This window comes from Lemur catta, chromosome 2 (assembly GCF_020740605.2).
Source record: "Lemur catta isolate mLemCat1 chromosome 2, mLemCat1.pri, whole genome shotgun sequence".
NCBI classification, from domain to species: Eukaryota; Metazoa; Chordata; class Mammalia; order Primates; family Lemuridae; genus Lemur; species Lemur catta.
In genome coordinates, this window is record NC_059129.1 from 129,182,221 (window position 1) to 129,205,525 (window position 23,305).

Sequence of the window (23,305 nt, forward strand, 5' to 3'; positions counted from 1 at the left end):
TTATATAAGTAATACACGAAGACTGCACATTGTGAAGAAATTGAATAACACAGAACTATTTAAAGAGAACATTTAAAGTTCCTGTTCTTCCCCAATACCATTTCCCACCACCCTGGAGGCAGCTAATATTAACAATGGCTCCTTGCTGGAGGCTAATGTATTCAAATTAAAAAAGAGGAGTCCATGAATATTGCTAATTCTAACCATTTTTTTCTCCACATTATAGAAACAAGTGATATTGGAAATCCATGAGGGACATTTAAGTAGATAGCACACCATAAAGCTTAGAGTGTGAATCCCACTACTTAAAATAATAATGTCTTTCATTGACATAGCACATTTACACTTTGAAAGTATTTTCATGGCTGTGTACTTCCTTTTTTCTACTATCCTATAATACTTGTAAGATGCTCTTGTTTGTATGCAAATTAAAAATTTTTTTATTTTTAATTATTATGGGTACATAATAGTTGTATATATTTATAGGGTACATGTGACATTTTGATACAGGTGTACAATGTGAATTAATCAAATTAGGGTAACTGGGATATCCTTGTTGTTGATTATAGTCACTTTGTTGTGCTATCATGTATTGTTCATTCTGTTTATCAAACTATATTTTTGTACCCATTAACCATCCCCACTTTATCCCCCTGCTCCCTACTACCCTTCCTAGACTCTGGTAACCATCAATCTACTCTCTGTCTCCATGGGATCAATTGTTCTTAATGTTTAGCTCCCACATATGAATAAGAACATGTGAGATTTGTCTTTCTGTGCTTAGCTTATATCACAATGTAATATTCTTAAGTTCCATCTATGTCGTTGCAAATGGAAGGATTTAATTCTTTTTATGACTGTATAATATTCCATTGTGTATATGTACCACAATTTCTTTATCCATTGATCCATTGATATAGACACTTAGGCTAATTCCAAATCTCGGCTATTGTGAATAGTGCTGCAATGAACATGGAGTGCAGATATCTTTTCAATATACTGAATTCCCTTCTTTTGGATATATACCTACCAGTGAGATTCCTGGATCATATGGTAGTTCTATTTTAGTTTTTTGAGGAACCTCCATTCTGTTCTCCATAATGTTTGCACTAATTTACATTCCCACCAACAGTGTACAAGGGTTCCCCTTTCTGTACATCCTTGCCAGCATTCATTATTGCCTGTCTTTTTCATAAAAGCCAAAATTTTAACTGGGTGAGATTATATTTCGTTGTAGTTTTGATTTGCATTTCTCTGATGACAAATGATGTTGAGTGTTCTTTCATATACCTGTTGGCCATTTGTATGTCTTCTTTTGAGAAATGTCTAATCATATCCTTTGCCCATTTTTAAATCAGATTATTTGATATTTTTCGTATTGAATTGTTGGCACTCCTTATATATCTAGTTATTAATCTCTTGCCACATGGGTAGTTTGCAAATATTTTTTCCCATTCTGTGGGTCATATCTTCAGTCTGTTGATTGTTTCGTTTGCTATACAGAAAGAACCTTTTCATCTTATGTTGTCCCATTTGTCCAATTTTGCTTTGGTTGCCTGTGCTTTGTGGATATTACTCAAGTAGTCCTTGCCCAGACCAATGTCTGAAGCATTTCCTCAATGTTTTCTTTTAGTAGTTTCATAGTTTCAAGTCTTAGATTTAAGTCTTTAATCCATTTTGATTTGATTTTTGTACATGGAGAGGGATAAGGGTCTAGTTTTCTCAGCACCATTTATTGAAGAGACTGTCCTTTCCCCACTGTATGTTCTTGGCACCTTTGTCGAAGGTAAGTTCACTATAGACGTGTGGATTTATTTCTGGGTTGTTTATTCTGTTCCATTGTTCTATGTGTCTGTTTTTATGGCAGTACTATGCTGTTTTGGTTACTATAGCTCTGTAGTATAATTTGAAGCTAGGTAATGTGATTCCTCCAGTTTTGTTCTTTTTGCTCAGGATGGCTTTGGCTATTCTGGGTATTTTGTGGTTCCACATAAATCTTATGATTATTTTTTCTGTTTCTGTGAAGAATGTCATTGGTATTTTGATGGGGTTTGCATTGAATCTGGGTGTGCAAATTTTGCTTTTCTGTTATGTATTGATATTGTAGTACTTTTCCTCATTTGCCTATATTTCTTTTATCTCCATGGCCGGTTCCTTTTGTACAGGTAGAGATTGGGCCTACATATTCATAGTATCATGCTCAAATACATTCTTAAATTCTTTTTATCTGTGCCATGTCAAAGTAATGGTCTTGATTCCTGTACTTAAGAATTAAAATGTTAGGCCAGGCTCATGCCTGTGATTCTAGCACTTTGGAAGCCCAGGCAGGATGATCACTTAAGGCCAGGAGTTTGAGACCAACCTGGGCAACATAGTGAGACCCCATCTCTACAAACAATAGAAAAATTAGCTGGTGTGGTGGTGCATGCTTGTAGTCCCAGATACTTGGGAGGCTCAGGCAGGAAAATTGCTTGAGCCCAGGAATTTGAGGTTGCAGTGAGCTATTGTGACACCGTTACACTCTTGGCAGGGCAAGAGAGTGAGATCCTGTCTCCAAAAAAAAAATATAAATAAATAAAGAAAAACAAAAAAACAAAAAACCAAACCAATTTAAATATTAATTGGTACTTGCACAAACTACCACAGCCCTTCCAGATGGCGAAACATTTAAAAATACGTGAGATAAGTAAATTTTTTAAATTGATTTTAGACAAAATTTTGTTGTGAATGATGGGTATAAAATATTATAAAATCCTAACAGGCTGCTTATCTCTCATTGCCAGCAGTGATATCTATGGATTCTGCAAGGTATTTTGTATTCTGTATTTCCTTTCCCCTATTCAAGATCTCCTGCAGTGTGATATAACTGGGAAATCATGAAAACATCCCCAAGGCACACACACAACTTGGTCTTATATTTTCTACACCACTCCTGCCTCCTCAGACTCCACTTCCGGTCCTTTCCTGCTGGGTTCGCTCTCTCATGTCATCTCTTGTCAGGGCAATTCCATTACCCTTGACTCCCACTTCCTGCCTTTTCCCTCTGGAATTCATTTACCACAGTGGTGCCAGAGTTACACTTCTGAACAGGATCGGGCTGTCTTCGCCATAGTTATACAAAGTACTTGCACAAACGTGTCATCACCCTGCCCCTTTCTTGCCCGAATCAAAGCCCTTCCTGCATCCCCACTGTGAGCTGAGTCAGGTGAGAAGACTGTGATGAGTCACCAAGGACCACCCTGGACTATTGCCTTTCTCCAGAAATGTCACCTCAAAGTTGCTAGGGACTCACATCCTCCTCTTCTCTTGTTCACAACAATACCCACAGCTACATAATCATTCCCTCCTCTGTGATTCTGCTCTGTCTGTGTCATTTATACCTGCACAATGACGCCGACTCAGGCCAATTTTTATTGTGGTTAGAACTGTGTGTGTCTGTCCTTCCCTAGGCATGAGCTTTTTGAGGATAGGAACCCTGTCTGACATGCGGCAAGCGAACAGATGTGAATGCAGTTGCTCTGTAAGTGCCTTTCTAGTGAGGTTGGATCCTAAGTGACAGGACACCTGAGCAGTCAAAGGCCACACCGAATCAACCTGCCCTCACTCAGAATGTAGAAGGGGGCATGCTGGACTCAGAGACATGTAGAACCAGGTTTTGAAATTACTTTGGAAAGCATTTTAGGGTTAAAATGCAATGATAAATACTTCCTAAGAGTTAATATGCAGTGTGACTGATTTAACTCTTTCTAGGTAACATAATTGATATTATTAACTCATGAAATTTTTTTTTTCTCATTTGTGAACACATTTTACTTTACTAAAGGGAATAGTGGTATGTTCCATCTCTTAGATTTAAGAACTTTATTAGTTTTAGAGAAATAAATGTAGTGGCAATGTCATCGCTTGCCTTTTCTATTAAGTAAGAGAGCTCTTTTTCAAGGTAGTGCTTTTGAGGTTAATGAATGTTGGTAATCTAAAGCCAAACAAAATGGAGACCTTAAATTACTGTTTTAATTCTGGTTTCACAGTTCTTTGTGACTTACAAAGCTGTGGACATTCCAACAGAAGGAGGAGGAGCAAAAGAAATGCCAAGAATTTAGCTGTAATCAAGTCTTGGGAGGTAGTTGTGTGTCTTGGAGTCTTACTGTCTTAACTCCAGAGTGACCAAGCTTTACATTTCTTCCATTCTTAGCTCAGGGCATGGGGATGGGGGCTGGTTAGATAGGGTTAAAGGAATTGTTTTAGTGACCTTGCATTCCCTTTCTGTGACCCAGCAGCAGGAGTTGCTCATCCAAAATGCTTATAAATCATTGCCTTTGAGCAGTGATTGTCAATGTAGAATTCTGACCCTTCCAAACTAGAATATTTGGTATTTTGATTTTCAGAAATACCATATTAGGAATTTTATATTTATTTAAGTATTTGCAAGTCAAAATAAGAATGAGATGGGGCTGCCCCAGGTTAGTACTTACAGTTTATTTGTTTGCATGTGAAATAATGACAGACATTTGTTTTGGAGGTTTACTAGTAATTCTTATTTTTTGTTTTGCTTCATAAGAACTGAAGTCCCACAAAGACGTATGTGTGTGTGTGCCTTTACATAGTCATTCTGTAAGTGGATGGAGGTGGAGAAAATATCAAATACTCAGTGTGGCAGATTAGAAACTCGTAAGTGCATCAGCTGAGTGGTTTTTAAATGGACAGAGAAACACTTTTCGTGTGAGCTCTTTCACGTTGTTTGTAACCTCTTTGCTGTGGAATGGACTTGAACGTGAGCAGACTTTTGGTATTTTTGCACAGGAAACATCTGCTATAAGTGGATTGAGGCAATATTTTGCTTCCAGGGAAAGAGGAGGTACCATGGGGGAATGGAGGGCGAAGCAGAGCTCCCTGTCTCCTACATTCACCTGCACACAGGTGGTAGCTAGTATTGATCTCTGTACCTCAGTAACCCTAACCACGTGGTGTGGTCACAGGCTGAGAACGCAGAGGGAATCTGCTGCCAGCAGCCATTTCTAAAGTTTGGGTCTTCCCTCCTTTATCTGAGCTGTGTTTGGCCAGGTCTAGTCAGATAAATCGTTATTTTTAAACAGTTACTTTTAAACAGTTACAGGATTGAACAAGCATTAATGTTGGCAGCAATTAAAAAAAATTAAACTGATGCTTATGCAAACACATACTCTCCCTGGCTGCTTGTTCTGGTGGTGCCTCTGATGGGACAGAAACACCAAAGCCTGGAAGTGGTAACTCCTTTATGCTGTTAATCTTGGTAGTGGTAAAGCAGTTGGGTTTGTCGCTTAGTAATAACAGCTGCCATTTAGTGCATGCTTCTATGTGGTAGCCACTCTCCAAACATTACCTCTGTTTTTCAGAACAGCCAGGCAAGGTCGTTGTTATCATTCCTGTTTTACAGATGAACTGCTGAGACTCAAAGAATACAAGTTAGTTTTCTAGTCAGGTGCTAAGCTCCATAGTCAGACCTTAGTCTTTCTCTTCACGTGGCACGCTGCCTCTCTTAGCAGTTGGCGTGGTCAGGATGACATGCAGGATTTTTAGTAGTGAGAACAGTGTGACTTTTCAGATTCTCATCTGTTCCTTTTGTCACTGTTGGGATGATCAGTGGGTCTACATGGCTTGCCTGTGTCTGTTGCTTTCCTCCTTTTTTCTCACGTCGCAGTGAGAGTGAGGGAAGGAACAGGTGCGTGTGAACTGCATGTGCCCACATGGGTCTGTGTGTCTGAGAGAGAGAAGGAAGGATGGAGGAAGGAAGGCGGTTGAGGCCATAAAACTTCCTGTCATATTCCAGTGACTGGAGTAGTTCAGGCCGCCTTTTTCAATAAGAGCCAATAGTAGTAAAAACCTCCTTGGAATATAATGTTTCCATATAAATTTTGAAAATCCATGGCCCAGGAGACTATCAGTTTTCCTTATTCAAAACTTAAGTTAATGAATTTCCCAGTTACATAGCAGTAATGCGTTCTCAACAAGCTCAGGATGGAGATTAATAGTGCAAGAATCTGTGATGACCAGTTAAATGGACAATTTTAAGAAGTCATATTCTATGAACTTTGTGAACGCATTCCTACTTTCTCTCTTTCTGCACGTCTATCTTTTTTGGATACCCCACCCCACTCTTCCCTGAGTTTGTCTTCCCAATAAGTCTTCTATGATTAGATCTTAGAATGCTGGCGCAAACACAGAAGAGATCTGTAACCAAAAGAAAATACCTGGAGTAGCGTGAGCCTGCGTGGGTAGTGACAGGCCGGCTGGAGAATGGAGGGAGAGGAAGCTTGGGAAAAGGGCACAGTGGGACTCAGAGGACCTTGAAAGCTCTGCTTGGAGTAAAGGGGCTGTGGAAGCGCTCGGGTGGCATGGTGTGATACTAAGAGAGGAGCCAGAACAGCCTGGTTATATAAGCCCTTTTTGCTTCCAATCTTCATCAGAGAGTGGCCCTCCAAACGAGAAAGGGTAGAACAGTCATTATTGAGAGTGCATTAGAGCCTGAACTATGAATCTCATGGAAAAACCACTCAGCTCCTCCAGGGGCATAAACCTGCATCTCAAATAACAGTAAGATTTTTACCCATGGTCTCAGGGTCACTTCATGATCTTGTGAGAAATTACTAGAAAAATGGAGATGGCCAAATGTCCTAATTAAGGAGGAACATTATTTTCTAGAAGCTAAAGACCTAAAGTAAACTTGATGTTAGTTTCTGGCAAAGCTGTAAGATAAATGACCAATTAGAGATGTCGTATGTGCTTAGGAAAGAATGTGGCGATCACCAGGAATCAACATGGGCACCGCTAATAAACTGTGCCCAGACTCATTTCCTTTCAGTGCTGCTTTCTTTTATTTTTTGGGGGAGGAATGCTAGATTATTAGATATACAGAACCATAAAAGCTCACATTTGAAGGTGGACCCTTATGTAGTTCAAATAATGCTCACAAATTATCATTCTTGGCAGATCTTGATTTCACCAAAGTATGTGTGATCATCTCTTATAACCTTGTAAGAAGAAAGTGGAAAACTAGGCCGATGCTACTGTTATGTAGATTCTTGTATTTTGAAAACTAAGCCAATAGTTTGTCAATTGATGACTGACGTGGGGTCCTCATGGGGAAACGCTCAGGTAGGCACTGTCACTGGCTTTATTTTTCACTTGGAAAAACCCAAAACTCAACAGCAACAACGACAACAACAACAACAACAACAACAAAAATGGGAAAAGGATACTCATCTGTGAGATTTGTAGATGAGAGATAGCTGGGAGGAATAGCTGATAGCAAAGGGAAAAGACTAAACATTCAAAATATTTTGTTAGCTTGTCGTTATGCTGCTGTTGTTAACATAACAACACAAAGTTTAGTATTTGTAATTATCAAGTTCTGAATTTATTACAGAAGTCAATTCAGCAATGTGTGGTAGGAGAAATATATTTTAAGGTAGTTAATGGGAATACTGGAGTTTTAGTTCACTGAATATTGTGAGTAAAATATCTATACACAAATAAAAAACAAGAAGCAAACAACTGTACAATAAGAAAAATAGAACTAAAAAGATTTTATGTGGTATTTTATGAGTGTAATATCTATATGTTAAATTCTGTCTTTGTGATTCATTCCAACATTGTAAGTATAAAAATAGTTGGCGCCAGGTGGCATTTTAAGGACGTTAGAAAATTGATGTAGTTTCTAGAGCATGTTGACCAGAACGGTGTGTGCAATACCTGTATATCATGTCCTAGAGACATCGGGAAGGAACTGGGAATGTTTAATCAATAGAAGACTAGAGAAAGACATGATAGTTGCCTTCAAATCTGAAGGGATTTTTTGACTAGGATAGTAAATTTGTCTCTGTTCCTAGGGATGAACAAGAAGCAAAGAACTGAAGAAGGTACAAGAAAACAAATTTAGCTCAATACTAGGGAAATTAACTAGTGAGACTTACTAATGGTGAAATGGCAGTCCTTAAAAAGAAATGATCATTACTTTAGTATTGGAGCTCATGTTGCATCTATTCATTTGTATTCTTTAAGGCTCATTTTTAATGTTACCTCCATCTGAAGTCTCTTTCTCTCTGCAAAATGTTTTTTTTCTCATTTGTCTTTGAACCCTCAGCACCATACACAATAACTGTATATAGTGGATGCTTAATAAATGTTGGATGAAGGAATGGAGCCAGGCAGCAGACTGTCTTAGGTTCTCAGATAATAAGCCCATCCAACAGCTGAACTAAGAATAATCCATTGTATTCCATTCGTTATGCTATTTGTTCATCACTGCTCTGAGGAGCTAAATTTAGGAGAAAATTTGTCCTAAGCTATGTGAGAGCAAAAGGTTTTGTAGTTGATTATACCTAGAAAAACTTTTTTTTTTTTTTTTTGTAATTTGAATTTTTTTTAATGAGACTGCGTCTTGCTCTGTCACTCTGGCTGGAGTGCAGTGGCATCACCATAGCTCACTGCAACCTCAAACTCCTGGGCTCAAGTGATCCTCCTGCCTCATCCTCCCGAGTAGCTGGGACTACAGGTATGCCACCACCACACCCGGCTAATTTTTTTATTTTTAGTAGAGAGAGGGTCTCACTCTTGCTCAGGCTGGTCTTGAACTCCTGACCTTAAGCAATCCTCCCACCTTTGCCTCCCATAGTGCTAGGATTACAGGCATGAGCCACTGTGCCTGGCCTGTAATTTGAATTTTTAATCATAGATATTGCTTGCTTTTAGGCAAAATAGCTTGGTTCACTGGAGAGTGTTTTGAAATTTTTAGAATCATTACTAAGCTGTCATCTCTTGAGGATTTTAGTCAAGAGGGAAGAAAATAATTATTTTCAAAGTTGGAAGTTTTAGAAAAAGAAATAAAATAAGTGAAAATGATACTATCAGAGTTTTGACAAGTTGCCTTTTATCCAGTAGCTGTAGATCTTGAGATGTAGTAGGTTGAATGTCGCTGAATAATATCCCCCTCTGTTATTGTGTTCATTTTAGGCTGATTCAAAAGTCATTGAGAAATGGATGGATGGTGTGAAAGACTTCTTAATGAAAGAGCAGGCTGCCCAGGGAGACACCGCAGGTCTGCAGAGGCAGCTAGACCAGTGCTCTGTGAGTTCTGCAGTAACAAATAACATATTCTTCTTTTTTTTTTTTTTGTTATTTGCTGCTATTATTAAAATTGTAAGAATATGACACTGACTTAAACCTAGATAAAATATCTTTCATCCTTTTATGACTTTTTAGCTAATAAAAGAATGACAGATTATTCATATTTTTATTTTTGGCTATGTATTATAGAATTTTGCTTGGAGAGAACAAGAGCAATTTTAGTTCATTAGGGGCCAATTGTGTATTGCTTTTCTTTCGCCACATGGTGAGGATTTAAGAAATACATATTTAACAAATGAAATTTGCTAGTAATACTGCATGCAATTTATATTTGGTGAAATCATCCAGCTTCTCTAAATTAATTAAAAGACTATTCCCTACTGAGAGTCAAGTATTTCCAATCTAATTTGGCAGATGGCAATATGAAGCACCCAGGTGAATTGAATTTCTTAAGGCACAATATATCTGAAGTAGTTAAAAGTCTTGACTCTTGAGCCATCTGCTTTTATAATATTTGCAGGAATATCAGCAGACAAACTATAATTATGGCATCCACTTATATAGGAATGAACTCAACATGGGCATATTTTGTGTGTTCAGGCATTTGTTAATGAAATAGAAACAGTTGAATCATCTCTGAAAAACATGAAAGAAATAGAAACTAACCTTCGAAACTGTCCAATTGCTGGAATCAAAGCTTGGGTGCAGACAAGACTAGTTGACTACCAAACCCAACTGGAGAAATTTAGCAAGGAGGTGAGTTTTTAAATTTTGCTCTCTGGTTTTCAAGAAGTGAAGACAATGGCATCTCTTGATTGACTAAAGGGATTTTATAATCCATGCAGTTTGAAAAACAGTGGTCTAATAACTACAACATGGGTGGCAAGTTGGGCCAAGAAAGACATCATTTATTTAAAATTAAGGGATGGTACTAACTGTCCAATTTTGCCTGGGACTTTCTTTTTCTTCTTGTCTTAAATACAGCTTAACACACGCATTTATGTTATTTGCTTTACCTCTAAAACATTTGAGTATGTTACCCAATAGTTAAACCAATTAATCATTTATTTATGTAGCAAATATTTATTACTCAGCTGCCATATGTCGGGCATCATTCTAGGCATTGGATCCCCAGCATCAAACAAGGAACAATAAACTCCCCTTCAGAAGCTTGCATTGTAGTGAGGCAGATGGCAAATGAATAATAATATTATGTAGGAGTAGTAAGGAGTTAGGGTTAGGTAGGTGATTTCAAAGAGGGTGGTCAGGGAAGGGCTTTTTGAAACTGGGACATTTGAACAGAGCACTGGGCAAAGTAAAGGAAGCCATATGAGATTCAGGTAAGAACATCCACGCATGGTGAAGAGCAAGTGTTAAATCTCACTGGTCAGAATGAGCTTGCTGTGTTCAGTAAAGAATGAGGGCAGTATAGCTGGAATACAACAGAGAGGAGTTAGTGGGTTGCAGAATGGGAATATTTGAGGTCAGAAGGTAGACAAAGGATGGATTAGATATGGGCTTGGAGGTAAGGTTTTGGATTTTATTCCAGGTGTGAAATGACACAGAAAACAATTTGAGGGTTTTGAGCAGGGGAGTGACATGTGATAGAGATCTTTTCAGATCTCTCTGGCTTTCATGTGGATGATTTGCTCTGAGATGGCAAGAATGAAAACAGAAAGAATACTTAGGAGGTTATTGAAGTCTTGAAGAGAGAGGATGGCCCCTGGCACTCAGGAGGTAGTGATAGAGGTCATGAGAAATACTAGGTTTGGACCATATTTTGCAAATAGAGAGGGGACCCACATGAAGATTTGGATGTGTGATAGAAGAAAAGTGAATGATCAAGGACAGCTCAGGATTTTTGTAAATCTTCCACTTTGTGTGAATCGTGGTGCTATTTACTGGAATAACGAAGACTCAAGGAGCAGAAGCTTTTGCGGGTGCAGATGAAATTGTGATTTCCATTCTGGAGGTGTTAAATGTGAGATGCTAGATGCTAAGAAGGAAAAGTCAGTAAAAGGAGAGACATACTTGGGGGAAGGTTGGGTCCTAGAGGCCAGGCGGAGAAAGCTTTTTGCCATGCCCGATGCTGAAGACTGCCAAGGCCAATCAGAACTGAAAATGAAGCTTAAAATTTGATAAGATGGCAAAATGGAGGCTTTTGTTGAGCTTGAGAACAGTGGTTTCCATGGAGTGGCGGGGAAGAAAGTCATAATGGAGAATATTGAGGAGATAATGGGAAGTGAGGAACTGGGACTAGTAGGATCAACTTTGGGAAATTTCTCTATTCAGGGGAGCAGAGAAATGAGTGGGTGCTGGAGATGGGGATCCAAAGAGGTGTTTTTGTTATTTGTAATAATGAGAGATATTATGGGATGTCTGCATGCTGAAGAGGAGGACCTCACTTAGAAAAAGAAAGTAGTGGTGCAGGAGAGATGGAGATAAGAGAATTTCTCAGGTGAAGTCCATGATCATGCAGCAGGGGATGAAATGAACCGTATGGGGACAGCAGGAGTGGGAGGTAGTTCTCATCTGATTGCTTTCATTTTTTTAGTGAAATAACAGTGACATTGTATATAGTTGAAGTGACTGACAAAGGGACGAAAAATAGAGGAGAAAATATGAAATACAGACATCCTGCAAACAGTCCTGTGGATGGTACAGGTCTCTTAATACAGTGCTTTTGGCTGATGTTTATTTAGGAAAAATTTATATTTCCATAACTGAATATTTTGTTTTTGTTGTTTTACCCCGACATCCTTATTTTGAACATGTTCAGTTGGAAAGAAAAGTTGAAATAATGATACAAGGAACACCTGTATACCTCTTCAGAGATTTGCTAATGTTTTACCATATTTGCTTTCTCTCCCTCGACCCCTCTTTTTATGCAGGCGTGCATGCCCACATGCATTTACACTTACACACACACACACACACACACACACACACACCCACACCCACATACTCTTTTCTGGGGGGTGGCTAGAAATGTACTTTTGACAGGAAGTTGAAAACATCATGACGCTTCACCCCTAAATACTCCAGCATGCTTCTCCCGTTATAAGGACATTCTTCTACTAAAGCACAGTACCATTATCACACTTAAGAAACTAATAATCTTATACTATCATCTAATATCCTAGCCAAATTCAGACTTTTCTAGACTTGCTATAATCTGATGGCATGTCCCTGAAGGAACTGGGATTTTTGAGGAAGTAAAAAGGGAAAATGGTTTGGAAGTGGCTTAGAGGAGCTAGGAAGGCGTTAAATAGAAGTCTGTCTCTGTGTCTGTCTGTGTCTATGTCTGTCTGTCTGCCCATCCATCCATGCACACATAAATGACAACAAAGAATTTATTGTGAATTATTATTGATTCAACCTATAGGAATAAATATATAGGACATTTTTAAGTTTTAAGAGGTAAGCACATACTGTGTGAGTAATTATCTAGAGCAGTTCCAAACTCTTGTACTTCATTGGCCAGTAAAAATGTTAAAGTGGTTTTGGACAAGCATAATGTCACCAAATTTTTATTTTGCTAAGAAAGAATAGGCATATGAAACAAATCAGGATAATTGTAATTTTGAGGGTTTTTAAAAACATTCATAACAGTGTCTTTATTTTTCTCATTTTTCTGTGGATTCATGAAAATTATGGAACTGACTAGTGTTGCTGGCACTGTTGCTTGGGTACATGTGGAGCAGTGGAAGAAAAGCTCGTGTTTCGTCCCTGTTTTTGTGACTGGGGTCCTGTTTGGAGGGAGGGACCAGGAAAGCTGGTAACTCTTGCTTCACCCTGAGCTTGTGAGAACCATCCTTTTCCTGTGCTGTGCTGGCCTTTGGTTACTGTCAGCTTAGCAGCCCAGCGAACCCTGGGAAGGTGGCCTCTGCTGTGACATTTAATTTGAGCAGGAGGCTGAATATGTCAAGGGAGGGTTGGACTGTGACTGCAGAATGGTATCTTCTCTCATATTTAAGTCAGCCTGTGGTTATGGTGAGAAGCTCTCTGAAAATACTTCTTGAGTTCTCTGAAGCTTTTAACCAACTTAATCAGAATCTGATAAATATCTACTTTCTAATGTAACCGTTTTCGTGTGTCTACATGGAATATACAAATATAGTAGATTATCAAAACCAAAATTTTGTAGAGCAGATGTTTTACATGAACATCTTTAATAGCAAACTCTCCCTGTTTGCTTTTTAGAAGTGAAATCTTAGTGGGGAATTCTGTTTAAAAGGAGAAAATGGATATTTTGGTTGCTTTCAGGAATTTTTTTGGTTCTCTTTTTTATAATAAACAGTGGTACAGTAAATTCACTTACTATACATATGCTTTTATTGCTTTAATATAGATTCTTACATCCGGGATTACTATCAACAGTTATGCATTTTCAAAATTATAGTAGATATCTCCAGATTAGATTGATATCCAAAATGTGGTCTAGAATCCCAGTTATAATATTGTTCTTATTATTGCTTATAAGCCACCGTATCAGCACAAAATGTGTAAAAAGTTTTATCTGACTTTGTGGAAAGTTATCGCTGTGTCTGTAAATATTAAAAGCTGGAACTTGACATTGAACACGTTAACATTTGTTTATTTAGGGGAATGGCTTTTCCTTTCTAGATTGCTATTCAAAAAAGTAGGTTGTCTGAAAGTCAGGAAAAAGCAGTGAACCTGAAGAAAGACTTGGCGGAGATGCAGGAATGGATGACACAGGCTGAGGAAGAGTACCTGGAGAGGGATTTTGAGTACAAGTCACCAGAAGAGCTTGAAAGTGCTGTGGAAGAAATGAAGGTGAGGCTGGGACAGCCGGTGCCACCAGGCTTCATACCTCCCTCCCACCCTCTCAAACCGCCCATCAATCATCTGTCTAGCTTGAAAGCACCATATGTACACAGCATCTTCACAGCAGGACTTCAAATTTAAAAAAAAGGTGGCTGCTATGATTTTAGTGGGAAAAGGAAATTAAGAATCCACTTGTTCTGCTTGGCCCATGAGTGGAGTCCATGAAGGCCCTTGAGACAATCTCTGAGGGTAGAACTTCGAGAAGCCACAGATAATGACTTAAAAACCTCTGGTAGTAGGCATAAGGAAGAATTAATTATATTTTTTATTGGGATAAATATATATCAGATAAAATTTGCCATTTTAACAATTTTTAAGTGCACAATTAAGTGACATTAATTACATTCAGAATGTTTTGCAGCCATCACCACTACCTATTTCCAGAAATTTTCAGGAACAATTATGTTTTTGTAAGGAGCAAGAAAGACTTCCTGAGCTGGTTGGGGTTTATCTGTGTTTTACCAGGTGGCAATCTTCCAGTTAACACATGGGGCACATGGGGATACCAAAATTTTGTTAGAGCAGGTAAGAGCAGCAGTAGGAATGCAGCAAGGACTGTCATACCAGTTGGCTTCACTGGATATATTTCCTATAAGCTTACATTCTTGTGTCAATAGTCTTGAACACTCTCTTTTTTATATATAATAAAAGAACGGGGCATCATTCCCAAATTTCTAACACTGCTTCAGCTGTCCTTGAGTGTTCAAACCAAAGGAGGTCACGTCTGAAAGGCTATTTTTTTCTATAAGTGTAAACAACACAGTGAATGTTTTACCCCAAAGTTAACTTGCCTGGAAATGTAACTAAAGCAAAAATCTTTGTGCAGATTTTTTATTTTTATTTTAAAGGGATTATATGACATTCATGCATTATTAAATATAAGTCAAAGTAAATATCACAGGAAACCTTTGTTGAAATTGTATTTTCACTGAAACATCTTTTATAGTATAACTCTTTTTGAACAATTTTTAAAATATTCATTATATAAGGTATTTTAAAGGTAGCCTACCATGTTAAGAATAATCTTATCTCATTTATTCTCTTTCTTTACACTACTGACATTTTAGTTGTGTGGTTTTCTAAAGTTACTGTAGATGAGAGTTTAGAAAATTGATATTAAAATCCTTGATTGGGCCATTCTGTTTATTTTTATTCTTTCAAACAGTCATAAATTTCAAAAACACTACACTTAATTACTTTACCCCAACTTTGGGAAGTTGAAGGCAATTAAACAGTAGAGAAAGCTGAAATGGACAGTGAAAGGCTGTTTTAAGTTGTTTTTCCTGAATGTGAGATTTTTCATCTTGAGGAGTCAGGGAAATAGCTATTTCTGGATAAAATTGTTCCAGTGTAACTTTATCGTCTTTGAAATGCTGTTAACTATCAGAAGGATACACGTACCTATGACCTAGGAGAAAAAAAACATGTTTAAATCATTTGGGGAACTTTTTAAAGGATACCTCTACCATGGCGCATATCAATTTTTGTGAAAATTAATTTATTTCATTTTAATATGCTTAGATCTCCAGTGATCAATTAAAATTAATTCACTTAGATTTTTATCTTGGACCCAGAATTTGAAACTATTTCATGTCAGTAAACATAACTTAGGATAACTTGGATGTTAATACTGCTGTTATGAAATGAAAATGTTTGTGGGTGCTATGTACATTGGGATGCATGAGTAAAATGTTAGAGTTAGCAATCTTATTTCAAAAACATTCACTGCAGTGATTACCTACATAATGTTCCAAATTGGCAATTAGAATCATCTAGATGTTTTAGTTTTAGTTTAGTTATTTAAAAAAGAAAGAAAGAAATTGCTTATTGCGAAAGGGAGACAGTTTTCAAGTTCATCCTTTCTTGAAACAGAGGGCAAAGGAGGATGTGTTGCAGAAGGAGGTGAGGGTGAAGATTCTCAAAGACAACATCAAGTTATTAGCTGCCAAAGTGCCCTCTGGTGGCCAGGAGTTGACGTCTGAGCTGAATGTCGTGCTGGAGAATTACCAACTTCTTTGTAACAGAATTAGAGGAAAGTGCCACACGCTAGAGGTACGTTTTTTTCAGCGATGCCTTTCTGAGATCCAGACTCTGTAATGTACTGACCACTTCTAAATCTTGGAAAAAACCCTGTTTTCTTTCAAATACTGGATCATAAAGGACAAGTAGTTCTTAGGGAATAGATTGATAAAAACGAAACATGGGTTAAAAAAAAAGGAGACTAAGATCTGTCCCCAGTTATTGGAAATTTCTTGGGCAAGTCTTTTAATATCTTCAGACTTTACTTTTTTAATTTATGCAATTGAGGTTTTCATGTTACAGATGATCTTTAGTGTCTGTTCCAGTCCAGAAATTTCTGAAGACATTGTAAGCATTTCCTTTGTTTTGCCTGATTGAGTACACAGAGATGAATGAAAGTTTTTTGTTTTTTTTTTAATTTTAGGTGATGTCTAAAATTAGAGAGTCATCTGAAGGAAAAGTAGAACTTAAATATGCTGGTATTTTGCTGTGCCTTAGATAAAGTACCTTTCTTTCTCTATGGACATTAGATTTAAGATGTAGATGATTCTATGAGTTTTTTTTTTTTAATAAAACTAAGTTTTTGCTTGTTTGTTTTTATGTTAGTATGACTTTTGTCATATCTTGTTGTAAGATTTAAGAAACATTTCAATGTATAACAATTTAAATTCAATTCAACTTAAAATAAATTATTATATTGTGGGAAATCCTGAAAGGGTAAAAAATGGCAACTGCCGTATTTAACCTAAATTCACTCATTACTTGCTTGTTCTTAATCAATTTTGTGCTAAGATAAATATGTATAATTGAGACTAGTTAGTAAGAAAGCTGCTTGAATAGGAATCATTCTGCTTCTTGGGAGTGATTTTCTTTGAGTTATCTTTTCTTTCCCATAAGAAATAAGGTTGCACTTGCATTCGAGCAGAGTTTTGGTCTGCTTTTTGCTTGTAGAAATGTAGGGACTAGAAACTTCTTTTTCCTTTTGCTCTCAGCCAAAGAGAAACTTACGGCTGAGGGTTTAAATCTAACTGTGGCTTGTTTTTCTATGTCTGGTTAACTAAGAATGGTTTTTATATTTCTAAAGAGTTGTAAAACACTCTCTCACTCTCTTTCTCTCTCTCTCTCTCTCCAAAGAAAAATGTATGACAGAGACCAAATATGCCCCCTAAAACCTAAACTATTTCCTCTGGCCCTTTATAGAAACATTTGCTGACCGTTGTTCTGGTCAGCCTGCCCCACATGGAGCACAGACTAGAGTGTGCCTTCACTCGGTCAGTAGATCCCAAAGAGGAGAAACCCAGGAGGCCCCAAGCTGAGTTCTTTTTCCTAAATTTACCACTGAAATAGATTCCTCTTATATGGAATAAGAGAGTATAAATTTATAAATGTTTCCAGCACCTCCCCCCGCCCCATGGAAAATTTAGTGGTGAGAAATGGGTGATAGCAACTAACACAGTAGGAACAGTATAACTCCATTTGGGGTAAAATGTGGCTCACTCTCTTTCTTTTTCTTTTTTTTTTTTCCTGAGACAGGGTCTTTCTCTATTGTTCAGGCTAGAGTGTAATCATGTCATTATAGCTCACTGTAACCTCGAATTCTTGGGCTCAGGGAGCCACAAACGGGGTCTCACTATGTTCCCCAAGCTGGTTTTGAACTCCTGGCCTCAAGCGATCCTCCTGGCTCAGCCTCCCAAAGTGCTGGGATTACAGGCACGAGCTGCTGAGCCTGGCATGGCTCTCTTCTTAAATAGAGATGTCCTCTGCATTTAGGACAAAGTTGGCTACACAGCAAACTCTTCACATCAGTTAGCTCTGAGTTGGAACTGGGTGGGGCCCACGAGATTTTAATTTCCTATGCAATTATTTAAAAATGTTACAATTGAGTGACTTTTTTCCCTTTTATTTAAAAAACTAATAATGTTTTTCTCCTTTTTTTCCTACCAATTAAACAGTTTGATTTTTGACATTTAAGTCAGATCTTGGAGTTTATTTTAATGGGACGAGCAAGGCAGCCTCTTGCCCAGTCCTCTTTGTCCCCTCCCCCACCAATTGCTCTAATATGATTTATTGATGAATTCAATTTTATATTTCATTTATCTGAAAAATCCAACTTCATCAGTTTCTAAATTCCCAGATATACTTACATCTAAATGAAATTATTATTGATTAAAGAGAATGTGTGGCACTTGAGACACGACGTATGAAATGGCTTCTTGTCTAATTTAATTTTTTTTACTCTTTAGGAAGTCTGGTCTTGTTGGATTGAACTGCTTCACTATTTGGATCTTGAAACCACCTGGTTAAACACCTTGGAAGAGCGGATGAAGAGCACAGAGGTCCTGCCTGAGAAAACGGATGCTGTCAACGAAGCCCTAGAGGTTGGAACCCGCGTTCTCGGTGGCATTTCTTTTTGTTGCGATGAGGCTGCACGTGTATTAAAATGAGGAACATAATGGTTTATGTGGGGAAACTCATTTGCTTCCTCAGTAGTTTTCAGTGTGCCTTGTGTTTTCTTCTGTAGTGTGAAGTATTTACAGTTGTGTGTATTTAGATTATCTGTGACCCACTGTTTCAGCCCCGTGAAGTGGCAGTCGGTACATTTTAGACATGGCACAGCACTCTAGTGGTTTTGCAGTTTATTTTACCAGTCTCTGAACAAAGCTCTGCTCCATGTTATTGGGACAACTGCCCTTCTGCTTCATCATCAATTTATTTTTATCCACTAAGCACAACAGTGACTCAGTTTGCAGTGGCTTCTAGTCTATTCCCGTCAGATGTTAAAAGTTAAAAGACAGGCTGAGGGGACAGTAGTTGAGACATGGGATCCTGTCATAGGAGCTTGTCATCACGCCTGGACCTTACGCTCCTTGAGGCCAAGAAATGTACCCAATTCTTCCATTCATTGTTGTCCCTGAGTTCCTAGCACAGTGTGTGCCACACGATGACTTAATAGCTGTTTCTTAACTGAATTGCAATGTAACGAGGGGTAGGTTTGCTTATAAAAAGAGAGAAAGAAGGTCGATGTGCTTTCATGATGTGGGAATTGAGTGGACGACTGAATGTCAGGAGTAAGTGAAGTGTGGCACCTGCTTTCCAGGAGATGGATGTTCTGCTGGAGAGAAGATGGCACTTCTCAAAGCAGAGTGAGAGACTGGAAAAATGAAAACTGTGAAAAGCTTACTTTCTAAAAAATATTTTCCCAATATGAGAGTTCATGTACATTCTAGAAATATGGAACATAGAGAAAAGTATAAAGCAAACTCTGATAAACACTTTTAAACGTTTTGTGTATTTCTTCCTAATATTATTTTTTACGTCTACGCACTAGGAGGTAGTTACACTGGATCAAAGGCCTGGGGGTCATAAAGGCTTTGGAGCCAAGATGGAATCTTAGCTCTTGACTGTGTGGGTGGCGAATCATTTAACCTCTCTGACCTTCAGTTTTCCCATCTGTAAAATGGGAATAATATTTAGTCCATATGGTTAATTAGATTTTTATATATATAAAGTGAGTATATAACACCTTGCCTCTATTCTGTATATGTTGGAAAAAAAGAGATAATTTTTATCTATTTTTAGTAATACAATTAATAACAGTTGAGATAATTTTGCTTGTATAGTACCATTTTCTGCCTTCAAACATTGAATCATGTCAGAAGATTTTCTCTATATAATTACTTTTGAAATTGTTTGTGTGGAATTATATCATCATGTATCATTCATACTGATTTCTCAATTTTATGTATTAGTACCATGATGGATATTTTGTGAATTAGTCATATAATTAATTTCTGGTCTTATTCCTTAGATAGATTTCTAGAAAATGGAATGACTTGTTTAAAAAAATGTACGTTTTTAGGATCCTGGATACATTTTGCCTTAGTAAAGGCATTATTTTTCTCCCCATCCCCGGAACAGTCTCTGGAATCTGTTTTGCGCCACCCAGCAGATAATCGCACCCAGATCCGGGAACTTGGCCAGACTCTGATTGACGGAGGGATTCTCGATGATATAATCAGCGAGAAACTGGAGGCTTTTAACAGCCGATACGAAGACCTGAGTCATCTGGTAAGAATTGTGTGAGTGTTGATTGGGTATTTATGAGATGGAGCTGACCCTAAGCTCCGTATCGTAGAGAGCTTTAATGTTGGTTAAAGTTGGTAACATCTAAAGTTGGTTAAAGTTGGCAACCAACACTAATGAAGGCACTGACATACCAGGGAGGGAAGAATAGACCTAATACTTATAAGGCAGGCAGAACTTGTTTTAAAAAAAAAATTATCTTTGAGGTTATTTCTACCTTTGAACTATTTAATTTCCATTAAGGATCACATTATAGCTGTGTGTAAGAACAATAACTCATATTATCATAGTAAATATTAGGGCTGTCATGATTTGACACAAGGTATTATGAAAGCCATAATCTCTTAGTTCATATCTGGGTTGTAACACAGTGTGCATGTCTATGTCACTAATTAGAGAAAGGACACTGTTCTTTTATAGAAAGTTTTGGTGGGTATTTGATGCTTTCAAGCACATATTAAATAATAACTGTTGATGTTTAGACGAATAGCATCAGGCTTTTAATCCAAAAGTGCAGCACATAGTAGTTTAACAGAACTTGTTTTAGACTTTGGAAAAAAAGAGATTCAGATGTTTATTGATAGACATTCTTGTTAAATTTTATGTTGTTATTGACAGAGATTGCTGATGGCTAAAAACACTCTAAATTTATAATAAATAACAAATTTTTATACGCTGTTTAATGTATTCTATAAGAAATCTTTACATTTTTAAATTTTGTCATATATAAAAAGAAGTGAAAATTAGTAATTCACCCACAAGGTATGTAAGATCCTAGAAGGACATTTTCACTGTTACCATTAGTAGTTATTATTTATTTATAAGGAAAGCTAATGTCTTGAACCAGTGCTCTGTTAGACTTTTCTTAGTGGCCAGAACATATGTATTCAGCTATTTATATTTGTGCTGAGCAACTGATGGTTCAATTTCTCCCCTGTGTAGGCAGAGAGCAAGCAGATTTCTTTGGAAAAGCAACTCCAGGTCCTGCGGGAAACTGATCACATGCTTCAAGTCTTACAGGAGAGCTTGGGGGAGCTGGACAGACAGCTCACCACGTACCTGACTGATAGGATAGACGCTTTCCAAGTTCCCCAGGAAGCTCAGGTACTGCCATAGATTTAAGGGCTGTTGAGTCAGAAAGAGAGCATAGATACTCACTTCCTCAGCTGCAAGAGAACTTCTGCCATGGAAAACCGAGAGTTCATGGGAAAGACTGACCTTACTTATGGGCAGAACTTGGGTCTTGGAGTTCTCTAGGTCTCTATGTGAGACCCTGGTAAATGACCAACAATTTTAAATTGGAGTTTTCTTAGCTATGGAATTAGATCAATTAATTTTTAATAAATAAATAGTAAGCATTAGAAATGATGAATGCAAGGACTTTAGCATGTGAATAGCACACAGTAGTCTTACAATACAGTAGCCTGTATTATTATTATACCACCAACTTATTAAAGCTTGAATGGGGACAATATTACATAAAATACAATATTATGTATTGCATAGCTATATGGAACTTTTGTATTGTTCTTTTTTTGTATTGTTTCTGTTTTTGTGCTTTTTTAAAAAGGGCATCCTCTCCCCTTTCCAATTTCTTTTGTAGAAAATCCAAGCAGAGATCTCAGCCCATGAACTAACCCTAGAGGAGCTGAGAAGAAATACGCGTTCTCAGCTCCCGACCTCCCCAGACGGCAGGACTGCTCGAGGAGGAAGTCAGATGGATGTGCTACAGGTAAAGAGGACAAGAAGCATCCTTTTGCTTTTCAATATGTTGGGCATAAAAAGAAAAGGAAAAAGAGTTGATTACTTGGGTGCCTTTGGTATTCTTTATGATGGAAACCACAGGAGAGGAGTGATATATTGAAGGCGCATTGCATCTCAGGGAGCAGAAACAAATTGTTGCACGGGTGAAAAAAATATTCAATCTGATTTTTACAGTTGAGTTAAGAAGTGAAAGAATGAGCTGGATTTAGAAGTTAGCATTATATTGACTTTTTCTTTAACGCAGAGCCCCTGTCAGTACTGGCGTGGCTGACGCACAAGGCAGGCTGAGTTCACATGGGGTGCAGCATCAGACACTTAGTCCCTTGATGACCCAAGTGACTTCAGTCTAAACTTGTGATGAAGGGCATTTTGAGTTCTAGGTTCCTGATCTATATTTTTCAAACAGGTGAGAAAATTTAAAAAGTTTTAATTCCAGCAAGGCCAGCCAGCTTTGTCCAAATTTATTATCCGAATTTATTATCTCTGGGATTGAGACACTGAGTGTCAAGTGATTCATGGCACTGGGCTGTGCAGTTAGTTCACTTAGGTGATCGGGGAACTGCACTGAGGTCCTTAGGATTTCTTTTTCTCTTTTTTGGTCATGTTATTGAATGTTTTGTTGGTGCTTTACTTTATAGCTTTTTAGCAGTATATGTTATGCTCATATCATTTGATGAGAGAGATTATCATTCTGATGCGAATTGCTTATTATTTTCATTTCTGCAAACAGAGGAAACTTCGAGAGGTGTCGACAAAGTTCCAGCTTTTCCAGAAGCCTGCTAACTTTGAGCAGCGCATGCTTGACTGTAAGCGCGTGCTGGACGGTGTGAAGGCAGAACTTCATGTTCTGGATGTGAAGGATGTAGACCCTGATGTCATACAGACCCACCTGGACAAGTGTATGGTGAGGCTGTTGGGCACTTCACATGTCCAGTGGGTTTTCCGGAAGCAGTTATGGCTTAGTCTAGCACTTACATGCTTGGTCTGTTCAACGATCTTAGGCTACAGTGTGCTAAACAGAGGGCTTGACAAGGAAAACATGTTGAAAAATAAGAAATGTGATCTTTGCCCCCAAGGAAATTAGAAGGGATAAGAGAGATAGCTAGGGGAAAGTAAAATCAATTATTGCAGTGTAAGGAGATAAAGGGAACTATAATAGATGTGTATGTAACATGGTAAAAAACCAAAAGAAACAAATCTTAATCACAGTGTGAAGTTACAGAAGCCTTCAGCAGAATGTGACTAATAAGCTAAGTTTTCAAGGATAAATTTGAATTAGCTAGAATAACCATACTTAGAATGGATGTCAGGAATATTACCACATTAAAAAAATCATTTTCAAAGAAAGTAAAAATTTAACATTTAAGTTATAAAGTTTAAGCCTAGGAAAGGGTTGAAGATATGAAAGAAAAAAATTATTCTTAGAATGGATGTCAGGAATTTTATAGCAAAAAAAATTAATTTTCTAAGAAAATACAAGTTTAAATAG

At 37.7% G+C, this 23,305-nt stretch overlaps 1 protein-coding gene across 4 annotated transcripts in view; it reads left to right on the top strand.

Moving 5' to 3' along the window:
* The window catches only part of UTRN (utrophin), a 472,601-nt gene that overhangs the window by 152,247 nt on the left and 297,049 nt on the right, over positions 1-23,305 (top strand). For all 4 annotated transcript variants that reach the window (XM_045544518.1, XM_045544519.1, XM_045544517.1 and 1 more), the window contains 9 exons: positions 8,989-9,102; positions 9,703-9,858; positions 13,729-13,899; positions 15,823-16,002; positions 18,213-18,347; positions 19,888-20,037; positions 20,995-21,156; positions 21,656-21,784; positions 22,547-22,720. In XM_045544518.1, coding sequence (XP_045400474.1) covers positions 8,989-9,102; positions 9,703-9,858; positions 13,729-13,899; positions 15,823-16,002; positions 18,213-18,347; positions 19,888-20,037; positions 20,995-21,156; positions 21,656-21,784; positions 22,547-22,720 — 1,371 coding nt within the window. The remainder of the gene's footprint in view (positions 1-8,988; positions 9,103-9,702; positions 9,859-13,728; positions 13,900-15,822; positions 16,003-18,212; positions 18,348-19,887; positions 20,038-20,994; positions 21,157-21,655; positions 21,785-22,546; positions 22,721-23,305) is intronic.